We start from the raw sequence: 24649 nt of genomic DNA on the forward strand, positions 1-24649 counted from the left end.
GGTCAAAGTTTTAAAAAATGACCTCTGCGGTTTCTACGAAATTACTCAAGACAAATTTTGGTCTAAACGTTTGAAATCTTACATAAAGTGTATTCACACATAGGGCAAGTTATGAACAGTACATAGGGCCGAGCAAAACTGGGCTTAACTGCTAGTATGTATATATTTTCACAAATGTAAAAAAATACACTTGTGAAGGGGTTGACTTGGGTATACTAGTAATTTAAAAAGCAATAAATATTTATCATTTTATTGTTAATACCAGCAATGAAAATTATTTATAACAAACAAAACAATTAAAAAAATCATTTTTATCATTATAAATAAGCACAATTTTTCCAATTCCAATACCTAAAATGTTCCAATTTTTCTGATTCAGATTACATGTCGCAACACTAATTTTTATATATCAGTGTGCCGTTGTTTTTGTTAAACACAACAAAGTTTGGAAGTCAATTTCCAAAAGCCATCCAGCATGTGCCAACACGTAAAACTAGCATTAAACCTAATATGATGATTGAAATTTAAAATGCAGTAGCATGAAAAAAAAAAACAAAAAAAAAAAAAAAAACGAAATTTAAAAAATAATATTTAAAAATAATTTAACTACAAAATTTGGTTATCGTTGTATACACATTCTAAATTGCTTTGTAACCTTTCAAAAAAAAAAAAATAAACAAGTTGAGATGCAGGGTCCTCCTCCACGAGTGAATGCTTTGAAGGTAATTTAACCTATATAATACACTCTAGGGGAGTAACCAGTTATCCCGAAAAACCTGTTCTGGCAAAAATTTTACTTTCACCATGACTAATGTTTGTGCAAAATTTCACCAAAATTCAAGGCGTGGTTATTTACAAAAGTTCAAACAAACCAACAAACAAATGATTTGGGGGCAATTTTACCCTTATGATGCCTCTCCTAAGGAAGCAACCAGAGTTATTCCGGAAAATCTGTTCTGGCAAAAGTTTACTTTCACCATGACTAATGTTTGTGCAAAATTTAAAAAAAAAAAAAAAAAAAAAAAAAAATCCAAGATGTGGTTATTGAGAAAAGTGTGAACAGACAAACAGGAGTGAATTACTAGGTCCAACCCTTCCTTTGTTGGGGAAAACAATAAATAATTTGTGAAACAGAGAAACAACTTAAGTGAAACAAAAGTACATTCCCGAGCAACGTTGGGTATTTACATCCAATAAGAGATAAAGAGATTAGTCCAAATTTTGCATGCATTAAAATGTTATCGCAGGTGCAAACTTTGATTTAGGCAGACTTTTATGGCATGCCACCTATCATTGAATGCTTTTATGTCAAAGTTGTGGATCTATTTTATTTATACTCTCTGGGGGTTGGTTGCTACTTGTGTAGTTATTTGAATATTACTTTCTGTTATATGGATACTCAGCATAACATTCACGCTATTTGGGTGGAGTTGGCTTCCTCTGAACGAGGAAGTTTCTTGGGAATATTAAATTGACAAAAGGGAGTTAGATGCATTTACATCCTGGTCAGAGGAAGTTACATTAGTTTTTTGTATTTTTTGCAGACAATGCTCAACTGTAGAGATTCAACGTCTCTATCCATTGCACCACGAGCCTGTGGATAAGTAGTTATGGGAAAGAAGATCTGCTAATGGAATTTTTGTTTAGTTTTAGGTACACATAGACAGTAAGGGAAACTGCTGTTAGTGGTTGTAGAAAGACAAGTGTTTGATAACAATACATCTTACAATAAATATTTGAATAAGAGATTTTACACACATACATGAATCCATCCAGAGCCTTATGATGATCCTTTTTTTTAACAGTGCAGTCATGATCTACATGCACTGGGTTCCCACTGGACAGACAGTCAACAAGGAATACCAAGTTGAGGTTTTAAGGGAGCTCAACAAGAGATTCCATCGGAAGAGGCCAGCACTCTTCAAATCAGGTCAGTGACATTTCTACAAGGATAATGTCATTCTATCCATCTATAGCCTTGAACCCATGGAGGGCCATAGGCCATCCACAATTTTGTAGATGTTTTTGTAGCAAGTTCTTTTTTTCGGGGTTAGGGTGCTGGCGCCATGCCCAACCTTCCCAGGAGGGTCATACAGCACCTAGCCTTCCCAAATGGTCACCAATCTGGTACTGACCAGGCTCAACATTGCTTAACTTTGGTGATCTGGCAAGAACCGGTGTGTCAACGTGATTGTGGCGTACTACATACATGAATAGCCATTCAAAAGATGACAATGTTGCGTTATTTAAAATCAGTTAAGCTAAAATAATCCAAATAGTCATAAAACTTACAAGGACATTCTGTTAAAATTGAATAACTATGCGTACAATGAAACGTATAATGCTAACAGTTTGAAAAGTAGCAATATAGATAATCCCAAAGATATTTTTCACATAAAAAATCCTTGTACACAGAGACATTTTTCACAAATAATGTAGTAAATAAATGGGGGTGACGGTGACTAGGTGGTTAACAACACGGACCAAAAATCTGGGTGTGTCAAGTTCAAATCTAGTTGATTCCACAGAAACACTTTAATCAAACAAACACTTGACCTTATGTCTAACCTCCTGGAGGGGAGGTAAATAAAATAATTATGCATACAATAATAGCATTGTTGCAACATTATTACTAACATTATACCCTGTTACTCTCTATTTAAAATCATGGATTCGCCCAGAGAATTGAGAATATCTATTTATAAGTGTCAGGGTGTATGCGTTCTCTATTGAAGCAAAAGTGAGAGGATCTATAAAACACAAAAAATAGTGTATTCATATGTAAAATTTTCTCAGGAAGACAATGGAAGTGGCTCTGAATTTCCAAGTGCATCTATAAGAGGATTATTATTTCCTTCCCACTACAGAAATACGTAACACAAGGTCAGAAGGTGGGGAGAGTCGTGCCAGCACCCTTCCAAGAGGAGCATTTTGGCCTATTAAAAATTACCATAGCAACCACAGTTGCCACATCTGGACAGGAGCTGCTAGAAAGGACTTGTCCTGCCTTGATAGAGTTCAAAATAGACTTCGTAGCCTCGTAGGAGATATCCTTTTCTCTTCCCTGCAACCTCTATCTCACAGAAGAGATGTTGCGAGTTTGTCTCTGATGTATCGTTATTTTCATGGAAAGTGTTCGACTGAGCTTCAATCTATGGTCCCCCCTCGCCAAACTTTCACAAGAAACACTCGTCTAGCTGAAAACACTATCAATAATTTCCCCACCTCTTTATCTGTGCCTAAACCTAAACGTAGATTCCATGAACAAAGCTTCTTTCTTAGAACTGCACGCCTGTGGAATTGTCTTCCGTTTTCCTGCTTTCCGGCTATATGGTTGTGTTCAAGTCTAACGTAAATAAGTCTAACGTAAATAAGTTCTTGATGAGTCGTTCCATATAAGTTATCAAATTTACCGAATTTTCATTACTAATGATTACTATAATGTCCAATTTCTACTGTACACTCTTTAACCCTTATCCTTGAGTGGCCTCTTAGCCTCGATAAAGTGGTGATTCCTGTGTAAAAAAAAAAAAAAAAAAAAAAAAAAAAAAAAAAAAAAAAAACAGTATTCTCTGATCAGGGTGTCTCAGGCAGGAAGCAGTAAATATACTTCATCTGAAAGAAGGAAGCCAAGGCCTGGGAGAGTGGACATTCTAGAACTGCATAAGGGTAAAGTCAACCATACCCAAACCAACAGTGAAAAAGCTATTTCAACAAGAGCCTAGACTAGAAACACTCCAGCTGGGCAGAACCCGTTTTAAAATATTTTTTTTATTTTGATGAAATTTAAATTGTACATATAAGCCATTAATTCAGAATTATTTTTTTAAATTTCAATTCCTTCCAACCATATTAAGGGCGAAACATGTAGTTAAAAAAAAAAAAAAAAAAAAAAATGATATGAGCATAGTGAAAAAGGGCAATGTTCTTTATTGAAATTAGAGCAACGTTGCTTCTTTCTGCTAGTTAAGGAAATAATTCTTTGGTTTCCATTTACATTATTTTCTACATAAATAAAACAGTGTACGTATGTATATGTTTAACCGACAAACTCTTAAACCACGGATCCCACAACACTGAAATTAACAAAAAATAGTAATCATACACTAAGGATGGTTTATTACAAGTAAAATCTTTGTTTGGATTGATGAATAACACATACAGAAATTTGTCGGCAAGTTGAAATGCAAAAATAAGTCGATACCCTGGCAGTTGTTAATTATATTGTGGTCAGATAGCGAAAAACTGAAAAAAATTAAATTGAGAATTTGATCAGTTCCAGTGATTGGCTGGGTGAGAGTGAAGAAAAAACACTGGGCATTTAGGATTTCTGGTCCAAAGTAAATATATCTGGGTAATTGGTGTTGAGAGCAGTTTGATTTGGGGAGATCACAGAGAGAGTTCAAGACAAAAAAGATTGTCACTGGGTTCAACACAACCAGGCAATGATTAAATGACAGCGTTTGAGGTACTTAGCCATAACGGTAGCACACCCCTCAAGAACAAGAGAGTTATACATACAACTTGTGTTGTTTTTATCATAGTGTAACCGCAGAAAGAATCATCAGGCTATATTATGACACCACAATACAGTAGAACCTCGGGATATGGTGACCCTAGGATACATTTTTTCAGATTACAGTGTGGAATACAACCCCTGTTTATGGTATTTGCCCCACCTTACGATGTTATTTATAAGGTTATGTGTATTATATACTGTACTGTATTTTGTTACATACAGCATAATCATGTTGACACACCAGTTCCCGCTGGATCACCTAAGTTAAGCAATGTTGAACCTGGTCAGTACTAAATGGGTGACCATTTGGGACATCCAGGCGATGTAGGTGCTCTCCACTTATCTCGGCATTATTTTCAGTCGTCCTAGTCTTCTCCTTGCCACTGGACCCAAACAGTGCCGATTCAGGAGAGGTGTGGTTAAGGATTGCGCGACCCTTGCCTCACAATTACACACGCAACTGCCCCATACAGGGGTATTCTTTGTCTTTCGAGACTGAACGGAGGCATCGATTGATTTTGTTACTAATTTTTAATGCCATATCCTGGGGTTCTACTGTACATGCTTTGACTTTGTAATGCTTGTATAAAAATAATTATCAAGACATTGTCAAAATTTTGAAACTATATTTTCACTAATATAGCAAATACTGACCCAACGGGTCACAGGTAGGTATTCAAAATCCATATAGACTAGAACTATAAATATCTACCGAATAGTAAACAATATGCGATCCACATATTAACATTTGTTAATCAAAGCTTTATCTTTTTCAAATTCAGTTTGTAATATGGCTGAATAGCCACAAAAAATGTCTAGAATGTTCCTGTTTGAATTATCCAGTAAGAGGAGACAATAGCAAGTTACATAGAGTCAGTGACACAGATGAAAATATCCAGTGGTTCACAAGATTAATGTCAACTTTCATGCAAGAGTAACACAAGCCGAGACGTGTTTCGCTCAATATTTCATGCTAAAAACTAAATCTGTGCCTATCAAGAGAGAAGTGATCTAATAGTAGAATATGTATCAAATGTTTTTACTAACGCGTTCATTTAGATTTATATTAAGTCTGTCTGTGCATGGGATACACTCCATGTTGATGCAGATATTATTATTATGTAATCTAAAAATCATTCAACACATGCAAGTATGTAAAAATGGACGTTAAACTAAATATTACAATAAACATCTGAACAAGTGTAAGTATACAGGTGTCTATGGATAACCAAATAGAAAAGTTACTAGTCAAACTCGTGTGATTTTTGGAATATGACGTCTTTGTTCCGTGTCAGAGTAAATACATAATATAGATTTTTCTGTATTTTTATGTATTTTTTTTAATAAGTATAATTCTAAATATGCATCAAATTTACGTTGAAACTTGAAGGTATAAATATTCAAATTTATTTAAATGTTTTTTTGTTAAACAACTTTCGTAAAAAAATAAAATAAAAAAGGAAAAAGTATATCATTCTATTAAACTTATTGTTTAACTAATTTGTGTTTGCTAGTTTTATTTGAAAAAAAAAAAAAATTATGGCTGGAGAATCATAAAAAAAAAATGTGCAAGAGCTATGCAAGATGCTCTTCATTAATGATGCAGCATTGATGACTAAAAAAACAAAAAAAAAAACAAAAAAAAAAAAAAAAAACACTAGACTCATCAACTGCTGTACACACACAGAGTTTGGCATGACCAACCTAAAAAGGAAAAACATCCTCAGTCAAGATGTAGGCAGTATTACCCCAATTTTAACAGAGCACATACAAGCACGTGAGAAAATCAGCTGCAGCTGTAGGATAGCTGGCTAGCAAAAATATTAGCAGCAGCAGCCGTTAAAGCACATATGCAAATTAGCAAATGTGCACAAGATTGCATCACAAGAAAAGTAGAAAAAATACACTATGTGTAGTCAAGGGGAGAAGCAAGTTGAATGCTAGGCAAGATGGGCGTGTGAAAGTGGAAGGTGAGAAAGCGCTGGTTTGTGCCAATGTGAGGTGAAAACAGACTTTTAAAATGTGCATGTGTATTTAAAAATACTTTGGAAATATAATGAATGTGTTGTTTTTTTAGGAACTATGGATAAATGCATTTTATTTGCACTTTAAAAAATCCAAATCGGATTTTTCTAGGGTTAATGATAGAGTAAGTCATTTTTGATACTTTTTTTTAAAAGAAAAATCAAGACCCCTCTAACAACTGAGCAAGAGACAGCCACTTTGTAAAAGGAAATCAGTTTGAGAATGTTTAAAATATACAGGTCGGTAAAAAATTAAATTTTCATGCGTGTAGTTATTTGTCGTACAATTTTTGTCTTTTTATTTCTCAGCGGTGATGACAATATTACAAACAGTAAGTTTCATTGCACACGTGAAATGCAAAAATGAAAACATGAACGAAAAAAAATTTTTAATTAAAAAAAAAAAAAAAAAAAAAAAAATGCAGTTGTCATCTTCATAAAACAGTCCAAAGATAATAACTTCATATGTTTCTATTTAACGACAGAGAATCTAACATTTTACTATTATTTTTTGGTTGAAAATGTTTAAACCAAAATCTAACAAAATAATGTTTTTTCTTGCTCTTATACTTGTCCTCTTGTAATTTATCCTGTCGTTAAACAGAAATTTTAACTCGAGTTATTAGCCTTTATCTGTGTTTAATAAATCTAGTAAAAATCAACTAATAGTCAGATTTTCATGAAATTTTTGATATTCAATTTTAAAAGAAGTTTCGTTAAATATCTGAGGGTAAATGTTTTTGTAGGTGCCTCCCTCTCTCCATATTTCATGTTATGAAAACTAAAAAAAACTGCAACACTTTATAAAGCTGAAGAGTTTAATATATATATATATATATATATATATATATAGAGAGAGAGAGAGAGAGAGAGAGAGAGAGAGAGAGAGAGAGGGGGGGGGGTAATTGTGGCTTGGTTAAACCAAGTTGTTTTCCAAAGGTAGTCGGGTGTGCTGAGAACGAATATCGCATTTAAATTTGGGCCGGCAACTAGTTTTCACGATAAAGTGCACGTTTCATGCAATAATATAAGGCGTTGGCCATCTTCTATCTTGTTACACGGAAGAAATTCTTGGGGGGAGGGTGATGGGGGGGGGTATGTATTTTGGTAAAACTTGCGGAGGACGTGCTGTTTTACGGTTGTTTTAAAAGTGGAATGGAAATTTAAATTTCGTTCCGTTTTAATCTATTTTTTTAATTACATATGCGTCCAAATGTTCAACTCACCGTTCACATTCGCATGTCAACTTTTATAGGTTTTCGGGTATGCTGATAAGGTTGGAGTGTCTATTTCGAAAACCGTTCTTAAAATGGGGAGGGTCTATTCCGAAAGCCGTTCTAACATGGGGAAATTGGGAGGGGGTCTTTTCTGAGAGCCGTTCTTAAGATGGAGAGATTAGAGGGGTCTATCCCGGAAGCCTTCCTTAAGATGGGGAGGTTGGGGTGTGTGTATTCCGAAAGCCGTTCTTAGATGGGGAAGTTGGGGGTGTCTGAAAGTCAATTTAAGAAAAAAAAAAAAAAAAAAGCAAAAGATTTTAAAACAGAACGAAATTTAAATTTCCGTTCCATTTTTTAAAACCGTAAAACAAAGCGTTCTCCGTTAGTTTTACCCTTAAATGAAAGTACAGAATGATTACCAATCATCATCCCCTCCCCATGTTAAGAACGACTTTCTAAATGATTCCTATTATAGTTATTATTTCAGCAGGAAGTACGTTAATTAGTTAACTAGTCAAGAAAGTATTCGACCATTTTAAATATTTTACACAATTATAAGTAAATATTACCTTACGTCACAACAGAACACTAACAGTAACACCAACCACTCTAATTTGTTTTGATAGGGGTATTCGAGGTCGTTGACAATGAATCTAATAATCAAACCCGTCGAAAATTTACCGTCAGCGACCTCGAATACACAAAAAAAAAAAAAAAGTGGTCGGTGTTCTGTTGAAGCGTAATATTTACCCGATTATAAACTAACAAGACAAAAAACAGTAGCACAGGAAATTTGAAAATATCAGCAAATTTGCAGATTAACCCCCCCTCCCTTCAACCCACTTCTTCGACTACGTACAGTAGATACTCTAAAATATTTGTCGGGAGAAAAAAATATGAGTGAGGAACCATAGATGTAACATGAAATGATTTTAACCAAATTTTACCACTAACCTTACGTCCGAGTGGCAACGTAGTTAAACCACAAGTAACCGTTTATAAAAATAGACTTTTCTTAAAAAAACAAAAACAAAAAAAAGGTTAAAATGCTAGAACAGCCATTGAAATTGATCATTTTGCGTTACGTTAAAATTATGAGAAACTACTCTCCCACTCTAAAATACTAAAGTTATTCTGGGTGTGTATTATTACTATACAGATTCGAAAAAGTTAAATGTTATCTAAGGCAAATTACTTTCTATCTAACGGGGTAATTTTTTTGTTTTTATTTAATGTAACATGTTTTTTCAGCTCGAAAAACAGTGTTTACCGATGTCTGAACTCTCAGCTGAACACGGTATGTTTGGGAAAATTAGTTAAAAATAAAAAAATATACAAAATACTGTTAAAAACCCACCGATTATATGTAAGCCTATGTCACGGTAACATGTATTCAGCGAGTTTCTAACAGTATTTTGTATAGTTTTTTAGTTTTAACTCATTTTCCCAAACTTGCCGTATTCAGCAGAGAGTTCGGCGCCATTTTAAATTTTCCAATACATCGGTAAACAGTTTTTCGAGCTGAATAAACATTTTACATTAAATAAAAACACTAAAAAATTATCCAGTAAGGTAGAAAAGTAACTTACCTTGCCTTTGATAACGTTTATTTGTTATAAATTTGTTTTTTGACAACTTTTTCGAATTTATGTGTAACAATGCAAACACTAGTTTTTCCCAAAATTACCGTGCAGAGAAATCGGTCTTTCAGCACGGTCCGTATTCTGCATAAGAACCTTTTCCCCCCCTTTTTTTTTTAAACGCTAAGTTTGGGAAAAGGTGTTATAAATAAAAAACTATATAAAATACTATTAAAAACCCGCCGAATATATGTCAACCTATGTCACGGTAACATATATTGAGCGAGTTTTTAACAGTATTTTATGTGGGTTTTTATTTATAATACCTTTTCCCAAACTTACCGTGTTAAAGAGAGAATCAGACGCCATCTTGAATTTTCCAATACATCGATGTATTACATCGGTAAACACTGTATGTTTTTCGAGCTGAATAAACATGTTACATTGAATAAAAACACGAAAAATATATCCAGTTTGGTAGAAAAGTAACTTATCTTGCTTTTGATAACATTTATTTGTTATATATTTGTTTTTTGACAACTTTTTCGAATCTATGTGTACAGTAATACACACCCAGAAACGATGTTTTTATTAATGTTTATAGCCAGAAAAAATAAATTTTTAAAAAAAAACATAGAAAATATCTACTATAATAAAATGACTACTTATTTCTTGCCCCTGTGACTTAAACATCGATTATTTATTAAAAATAAATGTAATATGGGGCGGCACTTTTTATGCCCGCCACCAATCCCAATTAAGTATTTGTCTCACGTGACTTAAATTAACCAATTTTAAAAGCTGTTTAAGATCAAAGTGTAGTATCTGTTCTTCAGATGCTGCACTTCTATTTCTTGTTCTCTTTCGGTGGAGGAGAAATCCTTCACGACTGAGACAATTTTTATTTTTGTACCTTTTCTCCACGTTAAAAAACGACCCTGGTGTCTAACTGTCCCGTGGGAGGCATAGTAAATACTTGCAGTTGGCATAGAATACGGACCGTGCTATTTTTTAGATGGGATTTTCAAGTTAAATTCAATTTTTACGTTATATTTTGTTTATTAAAGTGTTAGGTGAAAGTACAAACTTGTAATATAATTCCCTACGTTAAGAACGTTATTATTTCAGTACGATCGGTATTTTGCATTTGGTACCTAATAATTTTATAGAGAAGGTTACAATTTGGTTCGTTTAATAATTTTTAATAACCAAAAGTAATAACTAATAATAATTAATAATAATAATAATAATAATAATTAAATCAACGGTGGTCAATGTCAAGTTTCTTTCCAACTGCCCAAAAAACTTAAATGACGATTGTTGGTTTTCGGTGGTGCTGAAAACGAATATCACATTTAAATCTGGGGCAGGTAAGTAGTTTTCATGATATGAAGAAATTACTTTTTCAAAAAGTGGGGGATCCGGGATCACTTTCCTATATAAATTTAACGTAAAACGAGCACCCACTTTCTGGCCACATAGTAATTTCTTCATATCATAAAACAAATTTAACTGATATACGTTTTCATCACCCCTGAAAACCGGCGCTGTTTTTTTACTAAGAGATACGTTCATTTTTTTCATATAATTTAGGACGCTAATTATGCTGTCAGTAAGTTTACAAAAACATACTTTTGTTTTTCGTTCTTTCTTTTTTTTTTCATTATAGACCTTGCATAGTTGCTATAACAGTTTCTTTGCAGTTTAATATTTCAAAATAATTATGTTTACATTAAGGGCAGTGGAGGGGCAGGTAGTGTTGTGGCGGCTGCGGCCGGCACAACAACACCACCCGCTTGCGCTTCTCCACCGCCCCATAATATAAGAATTTTTGTGAAATATTAAACGATTCTTCTGCTCGGTTTAATGTCGGCACGTTACTTACCGAAAAAAGGTTAAATAAACTACAGCAGCACTCAGTAAAGCAAAAGCACCTGTTAAAAAACTCTACAAGTTCTATAATTGAATACCAACCGAAAAAAAAAAATTGTATATTTTTGTAAACCGCTCGTCGTGTAAGCTTACTGACAGCATAATCAGCGTCCCAAATTATGTAAAGAAATGAACGAACCTCTTAGTAAAAAAACAGCGCCGGTTTTCGGGGGTGCTGAAAACGAATATCATAGTTAAATTTGTTTTATGATATGAATAAATTACTAGGTGGTTAGAAAATGGGTGCTCATTTTACATTAAGTTTATATAGGAAAGTGATCCCCCACTTATTGAAAAAGTAATTTCTTCATATCATGAAAATAAACTACTTATCTGACCCAAATTTAAATCTGATATTCGTTTTCAGCACCACCAAAAACCTATAAAAGTCGTCATTTTAAAGTTTTTGGGGGAGTTGGAAAGAAACTTGACATTGACCAAATCAACTTTAAATAATTTGGACGTGAAGGTACAGAATAGTTAACAAAGCCCTCTCCCCATGATAAGAATGTTTTTTTTCTAAACAACGCTATTTAGAAAGCCATTCTTAACAGAGGGCCAACTACTGTATCTTCACCAATTTAAATTAAAAAAAAGTTCAACAGGAGAAATGAAAGTTGGGTGGGAAACTCTCGGACGATGTCGAGTAAAAAAAAAAAAAAAAAATGGGAATAAATGACTTACTTGCTTAAAAAACCTCAACAGTTTCGCTGCCATCTGTTGGACAGCTGTCAGATAAGACAAATTAGTTGATCACAGGTAAAAACACAAAAAAAAGGTCCGAAGCCATTGATTAAATAATTGAAGTTTTAGCTTGAAAAGAGTTGGCTAAAAAGAAGAAAACAAACTGAATGACAAAAAAGAATATACAGCGAACCAAAATATAATTTTTTTTTTTTTTGTACACATGGTTGTTTTTTGTTGTTTTCTTTTTATCTATTAATTCAACTTGGGATGGTCAGAAAATAAAGACGAAGAGGGACAGACGAAAATAATGTGTGGGTGGTGGGAAGAAGCCACCGCCGCAAAAAAAAAAAAAAAAAGGTTAAGGACTTACTTTAACTTATCCTAACTATTAATCTATTTGTCAATAAAACTACCAGACAACATTTCGCGCGTATTTGTGTTTCTTGCCTTTATATAACTTCGAATTATTTTTTATTAACTGAATATTTCTTGAAATCACAAATAAAATAAGCTATTTTTTACGAGTACTTTAGCGTAGTATAAACACCCTCAACCTCATGTTAAGAACGGCTTTCGGAATAAAGACGTCCAACCTCGAAAACCGTTCTTAAAATGGGGTGGTTAGGTGTTTATTTCCGAAAGCCATTCTTAATATGTGGAGGTTGGGGGTTTACGCTGGGTACTGTCGTAAAAAATACAAAAAAAAATTGTTTTTAATTCTATTTCTTTTGATCCTATAGTAAATTTGAACACGCTTCCTTTGGGGTTTTTTCTCGTTTGTTTTAAATTCCATGTTTATCTTATTCCAACGGCGGGAAGATGTGACACAAGGTCGGGATAAGTGGGATTTGAAAAGTCAGAACGCGGTAAAACTTGCGGAGTATGCGCTGTTTTACGGTTGTTGTAAAAATGGAACGGAAATTTAAGTTTTGTTCGTTTTTTGTTTTTTTTAATTATTATTGTGGTCCCCCTAAAAAACGAAAGTAACCGAAAGAAAACATTCAACAATCGTACTCTTCATTAAAAAAAAAAAAAAAAAAAAAAAAATTTATATATATAAAAATAAAATTTTAATAACAAAAACGAAATAATTTCATTTTTAAACGAAAAATGAAATTTGATATACCTTTTTGGTATTTTTTTTTCTTTTTTTTTTTACATAAGTCAAACTCGCCGTTCACATTGGAAATGTCGACTTTTATAGATTTTTGGGTACGTTTACAACGAATAAACAGCCCAACCTCCCCATATTAAGAACGGCTTTCAGAATAGACCCCCCCCCTCAACCTCCCCATGTTACGAACAGCTTTCGGAGTAGACACTTATAAACTTGTCAGCATATACGAAAACCTATAAAAGTTGACATGAATGTAAAAAATGTACCGAATTTAAAACGGAACGAAATTTAAATTTCCGTTCCATTTTTACAACAATCGTAAAACAATGCATACTCTGCAAGTTTTACCGTCAGGGCTCTTAAGTGAGAGCACAATGGCCTGAAAATAAATGCCTGGGCAGCCTCATCAGGATGCCTCGGGCGATCAGCAATAAACTAACCCTATTCGCGGAAAGGTGAGAAGATAACACCTGGGAAAATGGACCTCCTAGGATTGCGTCGGACCATACCTCGGTCAATAGGGGACATGCACCGCATCAACAATGCTCTACAGATTCTGGTGGCTTTGAGGTAGAGGGAAAACCTTCGGAGCTACATTTTTGACTTTACTTACAACAAACTGTTGATCGTCTCTATTATTGGGAGGTGATAGGGAAGTGGATACCGGAGCGAACTGACGACTCAGTGAACCCTGTTCAGATTGTGTCAGATCCATTGCACCACTTTCGTCTACATCGAATACGTTAACTCTCCAATAACGCGGCAATTTTAAACTAGTTGTGTCTGTGTATTTTTCTTTTCTTTCTTTTTTTTTTTTTTTTTTTTTGTAACGGTGATAAGTAAAAATTATCTCCCCTTAAAAAAATTAATTTAATTCATATATATATATATATATTAAATAAAAAATTAAACTTTAAAAATAAAAAATATTCGGTACATTTTTACGATAGTACCCAGTGTAGTATATACACCTACAGCCTCTCCATGTTAAGAACGGATTTCAAGGTTGTGGTGTTTATTCCGAAAGCCGTTCTTAACACGAGGAGGTTGGGAGGTATTTATACTACACTGTTTACTCTCGTAATATATATATATATATATATATATATATATATATATATATATATATATATATATACTAGCAAAAGTACCCGTCGTTGACTGGGTTCAATAGCAGCATACAGAAAATGGACTCTGATTTATTAAAGCGAGGGGTACCCGGCGTTGCCCGGGTGTTTGGAGGTGTGGGGGGGGGGGCGGGTTAAAAAAAAAGTAAGTATGAGGATCGAACCCGAACCGTTGAGGCAAAGTTGTAAATTAAAGTGTGAAAAAAAAAAAAAACGTGCGACGTTAACCATTGCACCACCGCAAGATGCTAACGGAAACACGTTTGAATTTATTTAATTACTTGGATTTGGCAGGTTCCCGTTTTAATGAGTTAATGAGGTCAAGTTTGACTACGGGATTTTTATTTTCCCAAGATGTTATAGGAAAAAGACTAACCCATATGCGGCAAGCGACAAATATTGAATATTTATCTTCCCGAAATCGACCAAATTAAATAGACAGGCGAACTTTGTTGTTAACTGTGAGATATTACGATTTATATGTGATATAAAAAAGTTTTAAAAAGTTTCTTCTCTGAAAAAAGCCTTTTGTAGACATACAGAAAAAGCGAACACACATACATACATACATACATTTTCGCTTTTATATTTATAGATGATAGGTTATGAAAAGGAAGGGTTGTAAAGAAATAGCTTCGAATTTGGGGGTATCAAAACCAAAGCAAAATATGATGAAAGTAAAAATAAAATAGATAAACCCCATAATTTATTATACCATACCTGTTCACACTGAAACACTTATCACAATATTCTGTGGATCTATATTAAAAAAAACCTTGTTAAACTTTGTGACATATTTCCATTCTATGGAGGTCAGGCGCAAACGAATACCCCATAATTTTATTATACCATATTTCTTCAAACTGAAACATAATTATCAAAGTATACTTATGCAGATAGATATGAAAAGTCTTTATTAAAGTTTGTGCCTATTTCCATTCTATGGAGGCCAAGCACGAACGAAGACCCCACAATTTTATTATACCATCCCTATTTAAGTTAAAACATACTTATCAAAGTATTCTTGTGTACATCTATATCAAAAACACTTGTAAACGTTTTTTTAATTTTTTATTTCCATACTTTGTGGACCAGGCGTGAACGCAGACCCCACAATTTTAATGAACCACTGTTCTGTCAGATCAAACATACCCATTCCTGTGTCTTGATACATCTATCATTATATGTAATGAGTTTTTTAAAATAGTCAACCATATAGGAGCCTATTTGTGACCAGACACACACACAGACATTCAGCTTTTTATATATATATATATATATATATATATATATATATACACGCTTTATTTTTTATTACCATATTTTTCTGTTAAGTTATATTGCTTCGGCTACACAGCCGGTTTTTGGCCGTCATGTAGCTTCCTCAAACTTTTACAGAAATGTTCGTTTATGGTGGAATGAAAGGGTGAGTGGTGTCTTGGCACTAACTTCTTCCAACTAATAAAGAACCACTTCCCGCCCAGCCACGTACTACACAAAGTCTTCAACAAAAACACAATTAAACTCAGCTACAGCTGCACGGACAACCTAGAACAAATAATTAAGAAACATAACAGAAAAATACTTAACAAAGATGAAAATACAAACAACACCAAAAAGAACAAACGCCAACAAATCGGAATGCCCACTTAATCAACAATGCCTACGAACAGAAGTAGTATATAAAGCTACAATCGCACCTAAAGAAAACCCAAACGACAAAAAATACTATATTGGCTTGGCCGGCACCTCATTTAAGGATAGATTCAGAGTACATAAATGCTCCTTCACAAATCCTAACCACCCTAACAAAACCTCACTAACTACCCACTATCTACATCTAACCCAAAATAACCTTACACTAACCATTAAATGGGAAATCCTTAGAAAATGTAGCACATGTAAATCCCTAAACTCCCCATGTCTCCTCTGCCTAAACAAGAAACTCCTTATCTCCAATTTTAAAGACAGAGACAAATTACTAAACAAAAAACAGGAAACCAGCATAAACTGTAGCTATTACAAATCCCACCTCCTTAGCAACTATACACCTTTCTAAAGCATCCCTTAGACAACACCACCTTAAATCCCCTAAATTATACATCCAATACAACCACTCACCACATACACCAAACTACCATGACATATACTCAACTAAACCCCCTTAATCAATTCCCCCTACACCACCTTACCCCCTCCCCCTAAGAATCCCCCATAATCCAACAAAATAACACATACCCCCAATCACCACTAACTCTAAACACCACATAACCTTATCCCACATAACCACCCAATAATCAGCATCAATTCTCCTCCCCCTAGCCAATCTCCCGCCCAACCCCAGCACACCCTACATGCAACATCCACAACTTAACACAGAAATTGTTTCCATATAACTATGTGGATTTACACCTGCACAGGTAAGTATGATTAGAAATGTATAACTGACCGACGCCTTATGTGCATGGGCGCGTGCCTTAGAGTATGACACCCCAATATAGACTTCCGCCTAAACTGATCTATAATACCCTAAGAAATCAAATACCCCAACTTAGAACAATAACTACAGTACTTAATCCTCATATAAACTACCTCAAACTCCTCCCCAAAATCTATAAGTATGGCTACATAGGACCACTATCCCGGGTGCGTGTGCATTTATTACTGCATATGTAAGTACATGTGTGTGGAACCTGTGCCCATATTTACGGCATGTCACGCTATATATCTGTATATATGTGTGCGCAGATATCGGTGCATGAGAGTGGGTGTGTATCTTTGCAGATGTATGTATGAGTGCATGTATGCATGCATATGTGTATATGTGTATGCATGTATATGTGTGTGCATGTATGCGTGTGGGGACGTGTATCTGTAGGTGTGTATATGTATGCGGAGGTGTATGTCGGCACTCTCGTGTGCACCCACATCAAACCATTAAAAACCTCCACTAATGAAAATATTACGCATACGTGCCTGGGAATGAGTTTATGCTCATACCTATGTATAGGCATGTCTACATTTAACAAAAGTATTGCGTCTATATACCCACGAATGAACTTAGATTTACATTTATGTAGACAAATATGTCTATACCAATAACAGTCTATATGTCTGGGTATGCATGTATGTGTATATATCCATGTGTGTGTCTGTGTGTACATGGGGGTAACGATGTATATGTGTACGTACCTATGTATATGTGTGTATATATGAGAGTATATGTGCCCGCTACCTGCTGTCCATATACGTATGTAGGAGCGTGCAGCTGTGTATATGTCGATGTATGTGTTCACGAATATAAGTATCTGTATGTGCGTGTGCTTGCATATATGCGTAGGAATGCAAGTAGGGCCATGTATACAACTGCATGGGTATATGGGTGTCGATGTGCAGGTGTCTGTATATGTGCGCATCCATGCTTACGCGCACATACTCAATTTAACACCTTAAGGAAAATTTGGGGTCATCGGGAGCAGCGCGGGTGTATATGCATGCATGTACGCATACGTGCATATGTTTACATGCCTAGGCGGAGATGTATGTGTACAGATGAGCATCTCTTTAAGTATATGTGTGCTCGCGCATAAGGCAGCAAGCTAATCCTCTCCAAGCACTTAACAACAAATAAAAATCAGATAGATAAACCAAATCATAGCCCCCCCACCTCCCAACCTAAGCGAACACCCAACAGGTCAAGACATACTTATCAAGAAATCATCTCACCAATGAGATGCCAACAACCTAAACCTTAGGACTTAAAATTTAAAATAACCCCCCTCCTCCTACCCCCACATATCTCTCTCCCCCCTCCATGTATGCCTATGCCCTCAGTCACACCAGAGATGAACTTCCCAGACCCCCCACAACCACATAATGTCCTTAAACTCCAAAACTAAAACATTACCGACATACCAAACACCCTCTCTCACCTCTCCCCCTTGTTCCCTTTCTCCGCTTTTCTCTCGCACCCCTCCCCTGACACCACTCACCCTTTCATTCCACCATAAACGAACATTTCTGTAAAAGTCTGAGGAAGCTACATGACGGCTAAAAAATGGCCGTGTAGCCAAAACAATAATGTAACTTAACAGAAAAATATGGTAATAAAAATAAAACGCATATTTGCTCTAAAACAGTATTGAGCACTTTCTCCAGGTTTTTATTAATTACCATTTCTACTATATATATATATATATATATATATATATATATATATATATATATATATATATATATACAGTCCTGGTCAAAATCATAAGACCACTTAAGAAACTAAGCGTCTACGCATATTATCGAATTTTTAATCAAACAAATGGTTGAAACCATTACCAAAAGGGAAAATATGATGGAAAAAAATGAAATCTGCTTCATTCGAAACCTTAACCCTGATCTAATAATTAATTTTTAAAAAATAAACATTTTCACCTAGTCAAAATGATAAGACCACTGATAATTTATCTAACAAAAGGCAATTATAAATTACTAAAAAGGGTCTCAGTATTTAGTATAGCCTTCATTATTACGAATTACTTCAAAAATTCTCTTCGGCATGCTTGCGACTAAGGTTTTATCAGTTGTGAAGGAATTTTATCCCATGTACTGATAACTGACTCAGAAAGTCCCTTTATCGAATCATACTGGGTTCCATCCTTGAACACTTCTTTTGCCATCCATCCCCAAAGATTTTCAATGGGATTGAGGTCCGGAGAACATGCTGGATGATCTAACAATTCTATATTATTTGAAGAAAAGTATTTTCGTGCTTGTCGAGAAGTGTGTATGGCAGCGTTGTCTTGCTAGAAAATTCAATTTCTTCCACACAGACGTGGACTTTCAGTCCTGATAGAAGCAGTTTCAAGCATTGAAATGCACTTCAATGATGTTTGCCGGCCTTTCACTACTTGCAACTTTAGGGTCCCAGCTGACGAGAAAGCACCCCAAATCATTAAAGACCCTCCTCCACTATGCCGAATTGAAAAAGTCTCTTCGGGCAAATTTTTATCCATCTGGACCATATAGATTAAACTTTTTCTCATCGGAGAAAATTACATTTTCCCACTTCTCTTCATCCCAAGTCTGGTATTTGGCAGTATATTTAAGTCGGTTAGTTTTGTGCTGTTCAAGAAGACGTGGTTTCTGCAGTCACTTTAAATGATTGAAACCCTTCATTTTCAGAAGCCTTCTGATGGTTTTAGGACTACATTCTGCTGCTGTTTGGCTTTTCAATCGACTTGAGCTCATACTGGAATTTTTTTTTAAACTTCTGATACAGCGATCCAGTGATGGGGTTATTTTTTTTTTTGGTCGACCTGGACTCTTTTTCTGCCCATATTGATCTGGATTTCTTTAAAAATTTGTGATGACCATTTTGCTACGATTTACTTCGTTTGCAATGGATCTATGGGAGAGTCCACCCCTATTAAGCTCAAAGATCCTTTCTTTCTCAAACTCTGATAATGGTTTCCCTTTTGCCACTTATAATTTAGTAAGATGTTTTTTATCCACTAACAAGTTGCTTTTAGTAACATAGAAAGCTTTTCGTATTCAATTTTTCCAAACTAGCCGATTTTATTAAAGTGGTCTTATTATTTTGACCAGGTGAAAATGTTTGTTTTTTAAAAATTAATTATTAGATCAGGGTAAAGGTTTCGAATGAAACAGATTTCATTTTTTTTCCATCATATTTTCCCTTTTGGCAATTGTTTCAACCATTTGTTTGATTAAAAATTCGATAATATGCGTAAACGCTTACTTTCTTAAGTGGTCTTATGATTTTGACTAGGACTATATATATATATATATATATATATATATATATATATATATATATAACCAAAGCTTACAACAGAAATAATAAAAAAAATAAATAAGTAAAATAAAATTACCCCCAACTGACCCTGACTTTTTCTGCAGTTCTGTCACATTCTCTTCCGCCATCTTGAATCCACTTTTGTCTTCTATTTTGAAAAAGAGAGGTACCTTTCTCTCGAAATTAATCAAAGTTCCATAACACCCACGGACTTTACATACACCGGACATACCAGCAACTTGGTTATAAATGATTATACATTGAGGTGAAGAATGATAGACGAATAAACGGCTAGGCACTCCTCTACTCAAACATACCCGTCTACATTTGTTTGTTTTTCAATTCTTTACTTTCATGATTCCGGTCTTTCTCCACATTGTTTTTGGCTTTTAAAAAAATTCTATATATTTCTTTACCAACAATGCTTCAAGCAAACTACTACCTACTCTTATATATATATATATATATATATATATATTTTAATGTTGCTTGTGTGGTAATAAAACTTCTCAATTGTACTTGTGATGCTAGGCTGTATAAGGTGAGCATGTGGTACAATGAGGAAAGGAGTGGCTGGTTACTTTTAATGCATCTAAATGTTTATAACACAAATATTTCAATAAATAATCTATGATCACCCCTCGTCAAACTTTCACAAAAAACACTCGTCTAGGCAAAACTACTATCAATAATTTCCCACATACTTTATCTTTAAACGTAGATTCCATGAGCAAAGCTTTTTTTTTAGAACTGCACGCCTGTGGACGTCTCTTCCAATCGCCTGCTTTCCAGCTGACTACAATCTGATTGTCTTCAAGTCCAATGTAAACAAGTTCTTGATGAGCCGTTCCACTTAAGTTAACAAATGATGACCGTTTCTTTTAAGTATATATGTGTGTATGTGCGCATGTGTGTACCCGTGGCTGGGACCGCTAGCTGACCCTCTCCAAACAATTAACAACAAAATAAAAACTAAAAATAAATAAACCGATTCATAGCCCCCTCCCCCTCCTCCAAACATAAGCAACACCCAACAGCTCAAGACATACTTACCAAGAAATCACCTCACCAACGAGACGCTAAAAACTTTAACACTAAGACTCGAATTTTTAAAGTAACCCCCTCCTCCCACCCCCACATATTCCCCTTCTCCTCATGTATCCCTATGCCCTCAGCCACACCAGAAATGAACTTCCCAGACCCTCCCCCACAAGTTCCTTAAACCCCAAAACTAAAACATTATTGACATACCAAACGCCCCCACCTTCCCTCCTCTCTTCCTCTTCAGCCCTCCTCACAAACCCTCCTGACCTCATTCACTCTTCCACTCTTTCATCCCAAAATAGCGAACATTTCTGTAAAAGTCTGAGGACGCTACAGACGGCCAAAAAACAGCCGTATAGCCGAAACAATAATGTAACTTAACAGAAAGATACGGTAATAAAAAATAAAATGCATATTTGCTCTACAACAGGATTAAGCACTTTCTTCAGTTTTTATTAATTACCATCTCCACTATATATATATATATATACATATATATATATATATATATATATATTCATATATATATATATATATACATATATATATATATACATATATATATATATATACATATATATATATATATATATATATACATATATATATATATATACATATATATATATATATATACATATATATATATATATATATATACATATATATATATATATATACATATATATATATATATATATATATATATACATATATATACATATATATATATATATATACATATATATATATATATACATATATATATATATATATACATATATATATATATATATACATATATATATATATATATACATATATATATATATATACATATATATATATATATATATATATATATATATATATATATATATATATATATATATATATATATATATATATATATATATATATATATATATATATATATATATATATATATATATATATATATATATATATATTCATATATATATATTCATATATATATATATATATATTCATATATATATATATATATATATATATATTCATATATATATATATATATATATTCATATATATATATTCATATATATATATATATATATATTCATATATATATATATATATATATATATTCATATATATATATATATATATATATATATATTCATATATATATATATATATATATATATATATTCATATATATATATATATATATATATATATATATTCATATATATATATATATATATATATTCATATATATATATATATATATATATTCATATATATATATATATATATATATTCATATATATATATATATATATATATATTCATATATATATATATATATATATATATTCATATATATATATATATATATATATATATATATATATATATATATATATATATATAATTCATATATATATATATATATATTCATATATATATATATATATATATATATATATATATATATATATATATATATATATATATATATATATATATATATATATATATATATATTCATATATATATATATATATATATATATATATATATATATATATATATATATATATATATATTCATATATATATATATATTCATATATATATATATATATATATATATATATATATATATATATATTCATATATATATATATATATATATATTCATATATATATATATATATATATATTCATATATATATATATATATATATATATATATATATATATATATATTCATATATATATATATATATATATATATATATATATATTCATATATATATATATATATATATATATATATATATTCATATATATATATATATATATATATATATATTCATATATATATATATATATATATATATATATTCATATATATATATATATATATATATATATTCATATATATATATATATATATTCATATATATATATATATATATTCATATATATATATATATATATATATATTCATATATATATATATATATATATATATATATTCATATATATATATATTCATATATATATATATATATATATTCATATATATATATATTCATATATATATATATTCATATATATATATATATATATATATATATATTCATATATATATATATTCATATATATATATATTCATATATATATATTCATATATATATATTCATATATATATATATTCATATATATATATATTCATATATATATATATATATATATATATATATATATATATATATATATATATATATTCATATATATATATATATATATTCATATATATATTCATATATATATATATATATATATTCATATATATATATATATATATATATTCATATATATATATATATATATATATATTCATATATATATATATATATATTCATATATATATATATATATATATTCATATATATATATATATATATATTCATATATATATATATATATATATATTCATATATATATATATTCATATATATATATATTCATATATATATATATATATATTCATATATATATATATATATATTCATATATATATATATATATATATATTCATATATATATATATATATATATATTCATATATATATATATATATATATATATTCATATATATATATATATATTCATATATATATATATATATATATATATTCATATATATATATATATATTCATATATATATATATATATATATATATATTCATATATATATATATATATTCATATATATATATATATATATATATTCATATATATATATATATATATATATATATATATATATATATATTCATATATATATATATATATATATATATATATATATATATATATATATTCATATATATATATTCATAAGTATCTTAATTTATTTCCATTTAAATGTTAATTCCTAGTGATCGAGGGGAAGAACACTAGTTCGCAAAGCCAACATTAGCTTTGTTTTACTGGATTAGAGTCTTGCGACCAGCAGTAATTATCACTTCCCACACTAATGATTATGTAAACATGAAACACTAGTGCATATAAAAAATTAATATTTATTGAAAAATAGTATAGTGTATGTTTATGCAGCATGTTTTCATTCAAGCGAACATTATATAATGCAGTTTATTTGTTTAATTATTTTTTTTTCATTTTTCCTAATTTTTGCATGTTCCTTCTTGTGTTTCTGCTAAATTTCTGTGTATAGGATCCATAGGTGTTTTTTTGTTCCATTTTTTACCTGATTTTATCCTGTCAGCATCAGGCGTTTTTTTTTCTTTCTTTGGCTGTGTGGCAATTCATAGTTTTTTGTTGCGTGTTTGCTTGTTTTGTGAGTACAAAACTAATCAAATTCAGCCATCAATTTAACATAAAGCACTCCTAGGTCAACACGCTATAACTTTTTTGCACATTTTTAATAAGTTAAAAAGTCTAGCATATATATATTTCTGCAAATGAATATTTCAAACTGTAGTATCTATTCTGTCCTCAGCTAGTGAAGGAGAAATCTTAGTTTGAGGCAATTTTTAATTTTTATCTCAATCCAAACTGCTCTTCTTTTTTTT

General features: G+C 31.6%; 1 protein-coding gene across 2 annotated transcripts in view; it reads right to left on the reverse strand.

Moving 5' to 3' along the window:
* Positions 1–24649, reverse strand: part of LOC145269473 (protein sprint-like) — a 322088-nt gene that overhangs the window by 158152 nt on the left and 139287 nt on the right. The window contains exon 1 of one of the 2 annotated variants that reach the window (XM_080125194.1): positions 11957–12139. The exons of the other annotated variant lie outside the window; for it this stretch is intronic. Within the exon in view, the coding sequence (XP_079981320.1) occupies positions 11957–11989 (33 nt within the window). The 5' untranslated portion in view covers positions 11990–12139. Of the gene's footprint in view, positions 1–11956; positions 12140–24649 lie in introns of those variants that run through there. 2 annotated transcript variants of the gene reach the window in all.

The sequence above is a fragment of the Euprymna scolopes genome, chromosome 4 (genome assembly GCF_053919585.1).
Source record: "Euprymna scolopes isolate OS-2025 chromosome 4, ASM5391958v1, whole genome shotgun sequence".
Lineage (NCBI taxonomy): Eukaryota > Metazoa > Mollusca > Cephalopoda > Sepiida > Sepiolidae > Euprymna > Euprymna scolopes.